Genomic DNA, 10,955 nt, shown 5'->3' with positions numbered 1-10,955 from the left:
TCATTTAAGTTAATTTTTTTTCCTCATTAATGTACAGGACCATGTGATATTTTAGTTTTTCTTTTTTAATAAATCTGCAAAAATGTCAACAATTCTGTGTTTTTCTGTCAATATGGGGTGCTGTGTGTACATTAATGAGGAAAAAAAATTAACTTAAATGATTTTAGCAAATGGCTGCAATATAACAAAGAGTGAAAAATTTAAGGGGGTCTGAATACTTTCCGTACCCACTGTATATATATAAAAACTATGTGAACTACATAAAAATGTCAAAAACACCGAACATCACCAGAACTGCAGTATTGTCACCTAATGTGATCGTAAAAGATAAGCAAGTCAGATGGAAGTCTTTTCTCCTCTTTAAACCATTGACTTGAAATAAAACTTTCAGGCTTTTTTTTTTAAAGAAAATATCCATGTCATAATATTAATGAGCCATAATTATTTGACAAACTTTAAAATAACTCCAATCCATTAAGCATTCTTTATTTTAAGGGATTTTTTTGTTGTGCCTGGCTCGTCAGTTGGAGTCAACTGGATTTGGGTCCTGACATTCCCATACTTGACATGGATGGGTTTTTTTTGTTTGTTTTTTTGGCTGTTGTGAATATAAAATATATATTATTGTGAATATAAAATATATATATATATTTTTTTTTTAATATATACATTTTAAGTGTCATATTTGATACATCAGGCTTCTATGGCTCATATTGTATGATATAGGAGAATATGGAGCTTATACTGCAGGAAAAGACAATGCAATTTTATTATCCAAACTAAACAAAAATCTGCAGTTTCCTGCAGTAGCTGTTATATTGCCAAAAATTGTGACAGCTTGTAATGCAAATCAATGTGATTTTTATAACAGTATAGCAGTCTATTTACATCAAATGCATATAAATATCCGTTGTCACTATTTAATTTTTCTCAGCAAAATGATACTTAAATGCTTACTTTTTGATCAAAGCTCTGTAGTTTCTATTGTGGGGGGGCTAATACAATGAAGACAGATAACTGCCTGAAGAAAGATGTTTTTGGAATTATACTAAACTGTCTTTTACTTGCTAAAAAAGTATAAACTATCAATCAGGCAATAGAAGGTATTTTAGCAGATTGGGTACAACAGGTTTTCAGCAAAGTTTTGAGCATGTTGATAATTTACAGGCCTTTGAAATTTTGTGCATCAAATATGATACAGTATACAGTGTGCTGCCTGCATTAGCATACATGAAGCATATATGTTCAATTGAACGTCCTGCTAAAAGCCATGCATATATGTACACACACGCTGATTTTAAGATTTAAAAACAAATAACACATTTTACCATCAACTACGTCTTTTGCCTGAATAAACTTCTAATTTGCTGCTCATTAATAGTTTGTAAGGTAGTTGTTAAGTTTAGGTATTGGGTAGGATTAGGAATGTAGAATATGTGCTTTATAAGTACTAATAAACAGCCAATATGTCAATAATAGACATGGTAATAAGCAAATAGTTAATAGCGAGGATTGGTCCCCGTACTAAAGTGTTACCCACATTTTGTAATCTTATTTTCATCAAATAAAGAACAGTTTGAGAAAAGGTGGCCAACTAATGGTAAAATACACCCCCATTAGTTTTTCCTATGTACGCAGATAATATCTAATGGTAAAGATATTTCATAGTGTGAAACCAAAGATAACTCTGACTTCAGTGGAAATCTAATGTGTAACCACTGCTGAACAAACACTTTTGCTCATGCTTGTTGACAGGCGTAAAATACACCTTATGAAGACAAATTTTAACAAAAGAAATGGCATAGAGAAGCATCTCCAAGAGTGTTACCATTTTATTGGCATTTTAGTAAAAATATACAATAATGGGGTTTCATATTTCGTAGGAAATTCAAATCACAGGCATTGTTTATAAAAACACACAAAAAGTAGTGAACACACAATACTACATGAACTTTGACAACGTATATATACATAAAAATAAAAAAAACATACCACAATTTTACTTTCTGTTTACTTATGATTGATGGAAATAAATGGCAAATTAATGTGAGCAGTCAGCAGTCAGTGACTGTTTCAGTTCACAGGTATGCCCACGTATGTCAAATCAGAACTAACACTGAGCTGTCCTCGAGACGTCAGACGTGAAAGCAACATCAAAACCCACCAGCAGTTACAGGAATCATATTTAAATAATGAGGAAAAACGTCTGTTCTCTCCTGGGGAGGGAGGTTGAAGCAGTTTCCTCTGTCGCACACCTACCAAAACCACGTCTTCTTCGAGGCGCGTTGGAGTGAATGCCCTCTACAGAGCAGCGATGGCTTTAGCTGCCATTCTCCGGCCCAGTGGAAGGCTCAGGTCTGTGATGGACAGCACAGTTTTGGGTTTTGCCAGTGCCTGAAGCTTCACCAGTTCTGAAATCTGTGAAGACAAATAGAAAGCAATTCCTGAAAGACTTTTCACGCTACAATTTTGGGCTGCATGATAATAGCTAAAACTGATAATCATGATCACTGTGCGCAAAAATGACACCTCCCTGCATCTTATTTGCTGAATGAAATCCAATACTCCAATCCAATATCACTTTTTCCCAAAATATTTTATATGCATTGTACTCTTGACCATGAAGGACATAAAAGGCCGACTTGAATATGTTAAAAAATAATTTGGATAGACCTGTGGAGTTCTGGGAGAATGTTTTATGGAGCGATGAGACCAAACTGGAACCTTTTGGATCCATGTATCAGCGGTATGTCTGGTGCCATTGAGGTGGACCAGTTTCATTATGGGAGTACTTCGCTGCTGCAGGAAATGGAAATCTTGACGGTATAAAGGACATTATGGATTCTCTGAAGTATTAGGTCATTTTGTCAAAGACTGTGATGTCTTTCGTGCAGAGACTGAAGCTGATGATCACGGGAATTTCCAGCAGGGCAACCATACGCGTCCAAATTTCCTGAAGCTTGGTTGAGAGATTGGTCTTGAGTGGCCCGTTTAGTCTCCAGATATAAATCTCATTAAAGCAAAAGATTATCAGTGATCTGAAAGATTTTGCACATGAGGAATGGGCCAAGATTCCTGTAGAGAGGTCTCAGAAGCTTGTAAACACTTAGAGGCAACGTTTATTGGAGGTTATAAAGAATAAAAGATTCTCTACACAATTTAACTTTAGGGGGTTGAATAATTTTGTACATGAATGTTTAGAACCAATTATCTATATCTTTTTTGTCACACTTTCCTTTAGGTTCCAACTCTTACTATTAACTAACTATTAACTATGACTTCTGCCTCAATAAACTCCTAATTTGCTGGTTATTAATAGTTAGTAAGGTAGTTGTTAAGTTTAGGTAAGGGGTAGGTTTAAGGGATCTAAAATATGATCATGCAGAATAAGGCATTAATATGTACTCTATAAATACTAATAAATAGCCAATATGTTAGTAATATGCATGCTAATATGCAACTAGTTAATAGTGAGAGTTGGTCCTTAAAGTGTTACCATTTATTTATTTTTTTCATCAACTTTACCAAGGATCACTGAAATGTGTATTATTAAACTTTCTATAATGATTTAGAAATGCGCTAGTTGAACTGTTTTCGTAAAGTTTAGTTCATGGCAACAGAATGTCAGTCTGGATGGCTTCCTTGACAGGAAGTTAAATAATTTTGGCTGCAACTGTACATGTTTGTCAGCATTTTCAGATCATCAGCGCTTTTTTTTCCCCTTCCAGTGCAGAGAGAGTACCAAGCATGAAAGCCTGTGGAGGCTTGTTACCAATGCAAGATAACGAAAATGTCAAACATAAAAAACACAAACAAACAAAAAAGTTCTCAGGATGAACAACCAGTAGGCCAATTTAGCAGATGACTATGCTTATTTAAATCAAGAGAAGCAGAAATTGTGATCTAATTGTGCAGTCCTTCTAGAATACTGCATGTATATAAGTATGTGTTGTGCATGCATACAAGATGATTCTCTCACCATGGTAAAGGGCATAAATTGCAAGATGCTGCCCCGGCTGCCTTGCTCTGAGCACTCCACACACTCCTCGATAAAGCTCTGAACAAACTGTGTGTGAGGACCTGCTGTCTTGGACCCCAAGAGAGAGGAAATCAACAGGAACAGATTTGCTAGAAAGAAAAAAAAGACAAGAATCTTCTTTGACTCTGACTTGTAAATAAGCAGTATGGTGGCGGTACAAATATGGTACCAGATGGTAACACCATGTTATTAATCTATCTAGTGGCACTAAATGATCAGCAGAGATGCAGCACAAACCTAGCACTCTGTTGAGAGGGTCTCTCATGTTGACGGTGTGAAGCTGAGAGGCAGAGAGTGAACTGCTCATGGAACGGTCACCTAGAAAAGATAACATCAGTTACTCTGAGTTGGTCAGTTCTCATTGACCTAAACGTAATGTAGAAAAAAGAAAAAAAAAAAAAGGAAATGTGTACTGTCACAGTAGCTATCGAAGCAGACTTCACTAAATCAAATCTTGCTAACTTCCCTTTCTCGGTTGACTGCATTAATAAAATCAACACTTTCGCTTCCGGCTCTTCCTTCTTTTTTTCAGTGAAAGTGACTAAATAGTCCTGGCTTCCAGACACTGCTTATAACAATACTGTTTTTTTTTAATTTTATTTCTCTATTTCGATTTTCTATCTACACATCCACAAATAGTTAGCCTTTATAATGTTAAAAAAATCTATATTTTTAGTTAAGAAACAGTATGCTTTAAAGCATATAAAGTGTTTTTTTGTGATTGCATTTTTGTATCAGTATTTTTCACACTACATACTATGCTTCTGTGATGTTTGTACTTTGTTTGGAGATGCTTTTAGGATGGTGCCACATGAAATACATTGGATGCACCACATCCATTGTTCATGCTACATTGACAATTCTATAGCCTACTGTATAATATTTGTTACACAAAATTCTAAGTAGGGTTGCAAAGAGGTGGAACATTTCCTGAAACTTTCCAAAAATCCCTGGAATATTCCAAAAAAATCCTGGAAAGTTTCCAAAATTTCTGGAATGTTTCAGAAATGTACTGGACATTTTCCACCTTTTTGCACATGATCAAAACTTTGCTGAAAAACCTGTTGTTCACAATCCACTACATGCCTTCTGTGTGATTGATTTTTTAGTAAGTAATAGACAGTTAAATCATGTTACTAAGTTATATTATTAGGAGACAGGGTGACAAGTAGTGTGCTATAATCTAATAAAGGCTTCACTGATTCTTATTTTTTGGCCATATAAAAATTAGCAACTGCACCAAATTGCAGTTTTGCTCAGTTTGGGACTCTGAATAAAATGAAGGTGCTTTTTTTGCCTCAAGTATTATTTACATATTCTTCTATATCACTCTATATGAGACACAAAAGCCTGATGCATCAAATATGATACTCAAAAAAAGCTAAATACTGTAGTCTAAATAAACTGTGTTTATTAAGACTACAACTGTGTCTTTTCTCCTGACAATTTAGTTTCATTTATTTATTATGTCAGACTCCATATGTACAGGGTTAAGGGTTAAATTAACTAAAGCGTTTTCTGGTTTGTCTTTGGTAAATTAGCCTATATGTGTATTTTTAAAACCTTGTGTCACTGGCATATTGAGTGATACTGCCACAGGAAGCTCAAAAATATCGCAAGCTATGTTGCATTTTTGTGGGGATTTTTGCAGCATATGCAGTTTTGGTTAACAGTTTCTAGATTGACTAATAGATTAAAAAAACACATATATAAAAATTGCATTAAAATGCAGCTCTTATTGTTTTTGTCTAGCTTGTGGCAGGTGGGGCAGGCAGGAAATGACCTGGACTGGACAGCATGACAGTCTCATCCTCATTGGAGCTGAGCAGACGCATCAGTTTAGATGGTTGCGTGTCGTCCAAAGGAAACAGGCTGGTGTAATCCTTCAACCAACAGAAGAAGAGTGTGTTAATTACTAATAACACCCAAGCTTAAGTTTTAAGAATTACATGCTTAATGGGCAAGACATACATGTGTTAAATATGTGACTATGTGTGAGAACACAAAGAATGACAGTTAACAAAAGCTGTGAGAGAAACCGTGTGACTGACCTCTATATCCTCGCGTTGTCTCTTGCGCTGTCGTGCTGATGCTTGACCCTTATGGTGAGATGAGTAAGAACTAAGAGCACACCACACTGACAACCTATAACACACATATTACTGATAAAATCAGATACTCTAAGACTTTTACTCAAGTTGTTTTGGAATTGGTGACTTGTAATGTGTAGTGGAGTAATTTTCACTGTAAGGTATCTGTACTTTTACTCAAGTATGGTTTTTAGGTACTCTTTACACCTCTGCATATACAAACACATTATCATCATTTTTTTTTTATAAAAACCTTGTGAAATTAAAATAGGAGCTTTGTGGCTTTTAGTTCCTGTCTGTTAGCTACATGCTAGTGTACTGTGAAACACTGACTACAGCCATTAAAATGTGGTCTCACTGCATTAAAGCAGGTTGAAAATCTGTCAGATGAAGGGAGATTCATATCAAGCATATTTGATCTCATGTACTATATTGATTTAACTTACTGTAACTAAATTTAAAGAAAAAAATGGAAAGAGAAACCAAGAAGGAAAAAGCCTGACAACTCAATATATATATCAAAACGGATGTTCGCTTTGAATCTTAGACTGAAAAAAGTGGAAGTGGATCAAAGAAAGCAAGTAAAAAGAGGAATGGGCGTAAAGGACTGGGGTTCATTCATACATAAATTCATCATTCATTTATGAAACAATCCTTTCTGAGAAAAACTGCTGACCTGCAAATGCATAACCAAAAATAAATAAATAAATTAAAAATTGTATTAAACAATGAAAGTATGTAAACCGTTTGTGAGGGCTCCATCTGTCTTTCCATATTAACTCAAGTACATGACAACGTGGACTTTCCTGTGGCGTCAATAATGGGGTCAACTATAGAAGGATACAGATGTCATTGTCATAGAGGATATTGTGAAAGATGGGACACTAATGACCTTTGACCAACAACCCTCTACATTGCGAGTAAATCACTCGCATATGCGACTAAATCTTCACTCTGGGCGACTAAGTGATGTCTAATATTAGCCAATGGCTAATAAATTCTTAGATTTTACTCGCCAGTGTGTGAGTTAGAGGCTAAATATAAGTTTAGCACAGATATTTTCACTCGCCGAACTCTTGACTGAGCGCTTCAGAGTTTCATTCTCTGTCAAGCGACCTGTGCTATTCTTCAATTAATCTGAATGGATGCGCAGACCACCTGTATTTGACGAAGTGTACTTTCAGATATTTAAAAAGCTGTGCTCTTTTACAAACATAATACACACACACACACATACATACATATATACATACACATATATATATATATATATATAAAATAGTACATCAAATATTTAATATTAGTCTGGCAAGTAAACTAAAAAAATTTACTAGCCAATGGTGATTCTATTGCCAAGGTGTCCGTATAAAGCACTAATGCATCACTGTGGTAACTATTTAAGTAGATTTTTACAGTGTAAAGCAAAACCACAAATTAAGATCTCTACCATTTTTAGCATTAAGGCCTAGGAGGAGTCCTTTATTCAATTATCCTGAGTATCCTTTAATACTGTATTTGAATTGACAAGAATTAAAAAATGTTTTGTTTTTGGGTTAGGTTTTGCTTTAAGTGTACCTAAAGTGTGTTTGTTTACCATACTTCTAATGCAAATGCAATAAAAAGCTCATACTTTGCAAGGGCTCTTCCTGGAGGGTCTGCCAGGCTGTGCCAGTGGGCAGGGTCAGTGAGGAGACGTGGCAGAATGTGACCCAGCAGGGTGAGGGTGATCTGTTGCGTGTCCAGGCAGAAGATACTGTATAGCAACTCAACCACACGAGACGCCCACTCCTTACGGGTCTCCTTCAGGAGCTCCTACAACACAAACACACAATCAAGTCTGATAATCTGATAATCATAATCTGTAGTAGTGCAAACCCAGACACATTTACCTTCACCAGGTTGTTAGTAAACCAGAACACTCCTCCCATATGTAGCAGGTTCTCAAAGAGATGGAATGCATGGGAGTCCACCCAGCCCTTCTCCAGAACCTCCCTAAATTGAGTCTGCAGAGCCTGGCGGATGGGCTGACGGGCTGGGAGAAGGTTCCGGTAGGGAATGGGCTCCTGACCCTCGACTGCTGGCCGCAGGGAGAGTCCTGTCTGCTGAAATACATCAGCACACATGTGCTCCAAGATAGAGCTCATGATAACCACACTGGACATAGTGAGAGAGAGAGAGAGAGAGAGAGAGATACCAGTCTTTCAAAGATATTCCGGGATGTTCTTGGAGGACCAAGATCTGCAGAGTTTAATTCCAACCCCAATCAATCATGACAACTAGCAATTCACAACTCATGATGTGGGAATGTGGCCTGGTGTGTGTAGAGATTCCTTACCGCTCATGGTAGAACTGCAAAGTGTTTTCTCCTGACATAGGGGTCATGAGTTGACGAATCATAGTCTGAGGTTTTTCTCTCTCATCCAAACCCAGCATCCGAACGTGCGCCACCAGCCATGCCACCGCACAGATGGCCATACTGCACACCTTTCCTTTGATGTTATCGGTGATCTTCTACACTCACAGAAAGAGACTTCTTTAATTACAGATAATAAAACTGAAACTACTGTATTCCTACAATATGTTCACACTATGATCTTTTTAAATTGTCATATGACTCCATGACAATAAATGTCTTATTGCTTTTAGAAACACTGTGTCTGGTTAGGACACAACTGGACACTATGAAGTTCCTTACCTGAACAGCCTCCACTGATAAAACTCCATTCTCCCAGGCATTCAGAACCTCCAGTATAGCTGCCGGTGTGCTGAGACATATTTCATGCCATTTCATCTGACTGGAGAGAGAGCACATGTTTGACTAACAAATCCTTAAAGGAATAGTTCACACAAAAATGAAAATGTTGTCATCATGTACTTACCGTCATGTCATTCCAAACCTGGACAAGTTTCTTTCTTATGTTGAACACAAAAGAAGATATTTTGAAGAATTTTGGGGAACCCAACTGTTGTTGGTCCCCATTGACTTCCATAGTAGGGAAAGAAATACTATGGAAATCAATGGGGACCATCAACTTTTTGATTACCAGCATTCTTCAAAATATCTTCTTTTATGTTTAACATAAGAAAGAAACTCATACAGGTTTGGAAAGACATGATGGTGAGTAAATGATGACAACATTTTCCAAAAAAAGCCCAAAAAAGCCACACAAAAAAAACATCCTCAATTTATTAAAACTGCAAAAACATCAATTTATAATCTGTAGCTCATTTGACTGCCCACAAATCTCTTCTTGATGTTCTTAAAACATTCTTTTTAAGATTGCCCTGTCCCAGGTCTGTATATTCAAATTCTTCATCAAATGCAGTACATACACTGAAAGTATGCAATTTTGGATGCCTTTTTTTTTTTTTTTTTTAGGTCCTAGGTCAAATTTGGTAGGAATGCCTGCCAAAATAGGCTCAAATTTCAGCTTTGTAGACACTTTATTCAAGGAAAGACTTACATTCTTATACTACCATATTTTAAGGTATTTAGGCAGTTATGTTTAAACAGAGTCATTTCATGACAACAGATTTTTTATTTTATTAAAAAGAATAAATAAGTTTAATGTTTTACCAACAAAGACATTAGCGAACACTTCTTTTGCATATTTCTCCGATAAAAATACTAGTGTTGTCGATTTAACCTTAAAGTTCATTTGGTGCAATTAAGTACAGAAATAAATAATGCATTAAAATTATTAATGCTTTTAATGCACCCCGCACCAGCCCAGACCTGTATGCCATCTTACATTGATGTACATGATTGCATGCAGTTGCTGATGTACGGAGGGATGTATGGAAATATTTTTGAGTGATGACACAAAAATGATTCATAAACAATTTAAACCAATTCACAGAAATGAACTGAACTAACCAAGTCTAACATCACTAGAGTGGGTGCTATACTGTATAAATCAATGTTTCATGAACATGTTAATGTGACAGGTGTGATTGGTATATGTAGCTGATATGAAGCAGCACTTACACAAGCTTCATCTCAGAGGAAGAATTAAGCAGGGCCACCAGACTCTCCACTTTCCCAGACTCAGGTCTGAAGCAAGGGTGGTCTGGATTCAGGGTCTTCCCTTCCTCTGGCATGCATGTCTGCAACCACGTCTCAAAGAAGGGTGTCTCGCTCGATGGGCTGGGGTCCGAAAGAATCACCTGGACAGGTTGGGTGACTGATGTGATCAATGACTTGGATATAGATGTGATTATGAATTAAGAATGTTACTCAACTTTATCAGATTCTAACATCCATCTGCACTTCATCTCAAACACTTGCTCTTTATAATAAACATGTTTGTGTGGAAACTGACCTCTGACCCATAGGTCTGCACGACATGACACAGCATGAGGAAGGAAATGTCGAACAGCAGAGCTCGCACTGACGCAGATTTCGCTAGAAAGTACATTCACACATGATATGCTACAAATGAAATTGCTCTCAGATTCGGTGGGTAACTAAATCTTCACACATTCTCACACACTAAAGCTACAAATGACTAAGACAAGCTCACACTGCAGATGTGAATGCTTAAGCAATTGTACATACTTAAAGGGGTCATATGATGCAATTCAATTGTCGCCCAAATGTTCACGCAAAGAAAGAAGGCGTAACTTTTATTATCGCTGTAGTATTGTTGTTGCCGCCATGTCGTGAAGGCGCTTGTGTGTTTCGTTGTGAAAGCGAAACTACTTTGTTTGGCCTTCCAAAAGAGGACGATATCTGCTTCGTCATGCCTGGAGCTGATCCGTGCTGGTCGCTGAGGAAATACATCAACTTCGCGCTGTGGATCGCCAGATCGGCTTTCACCGTGGAC

At 36.8% G+C, this 10,955-nt stretch overlaps 1 protein-coding gene across 1 annotated transcript in view; it reads right to left on the bottom strand.

Moving 5' to 3' along the window:
• Nucleotides 1-1,868: 1,868 nt before the first annotated feature.
• Nucleotides 1,869-10,955, bottom strand: part of med24 (mediator complex subunit 24) — a 17,114-nt gene continuing 8,027 nt past the window's right edge. The window contains exons 14-24 of the mRNA XM_016522968.1: nucleotides 10,452-10,534; nucleotides 10,118-10,296; nucleotides 8,825-8,924; nucleotides 8,465-8,640; nucleotides 8,019-8,283; nucleotides 7,760-7,941; nucleotides 6,091-6,184; nucleotides 5,823-5,922; nucleotides 4,277-4,357; nucleotides 3,980-4,128; nucleotides 1,869-2,418 (exon numbers count right to left, since the gene is read on the bottom strand). Coding sequence (XP_016378454.1) covers nucleotides 2,302-2,418; nucleotides 3,980-4,128; nucleotides 4,277-4,357; nucleotides 5,823-5,922; nucleotides 6,091-6,184; nucleotides 7,760-7,941; nucleotides 8,019-8,283; nucleotides 8,465-8,640; nucleotides 8,825-8,924; nucleotides 10,118-10,296; nucleotides 10,452-10,534 — 1,526 coding nt within the window. The 3' untranslated portion in view covers nucleotides 1,869-2,301. The remainder of the gene's footprint in view (nucleotides 2,419-3,979; nucleotides 4,129-4,276; nucleotides 4,358-5,822; nucleotides 5,923-6,090; nucleotides 6,185-7,759; nucleotides 7,942-8,018; nucleotides 8,284-8,464; nucleotides 8,641-8,824; nucleotides 8,925-10,117; nucleotides 10,297-10,451; nucleotides 10,535-10,955) is intronic.

The sequence above is a fragment of the Sinocyclocheilus rhinocerous genome, unplaced genomic scaffold (genome assembly GCF_001515625.1).
Source record: "Sinocyclocheilus rhinocerous isolate Xijiao unplaced genomic scaffold, SAMN03320098_v1.1 scaffold419, whole genome shotgun sequence".
Classification (NCBI taxonomy): Eukaryota; Metazoa; Chordata; class Actinopteri; order Cypriniformes; family Cyprinidae; genus Sinocyclocheilus; species Sinocyclocheilus rhinocerous.
Note: the sequence above shows the minus strand (reverse complement) of the source record. Positions and strands in the feature narration are given on the sequence as shown.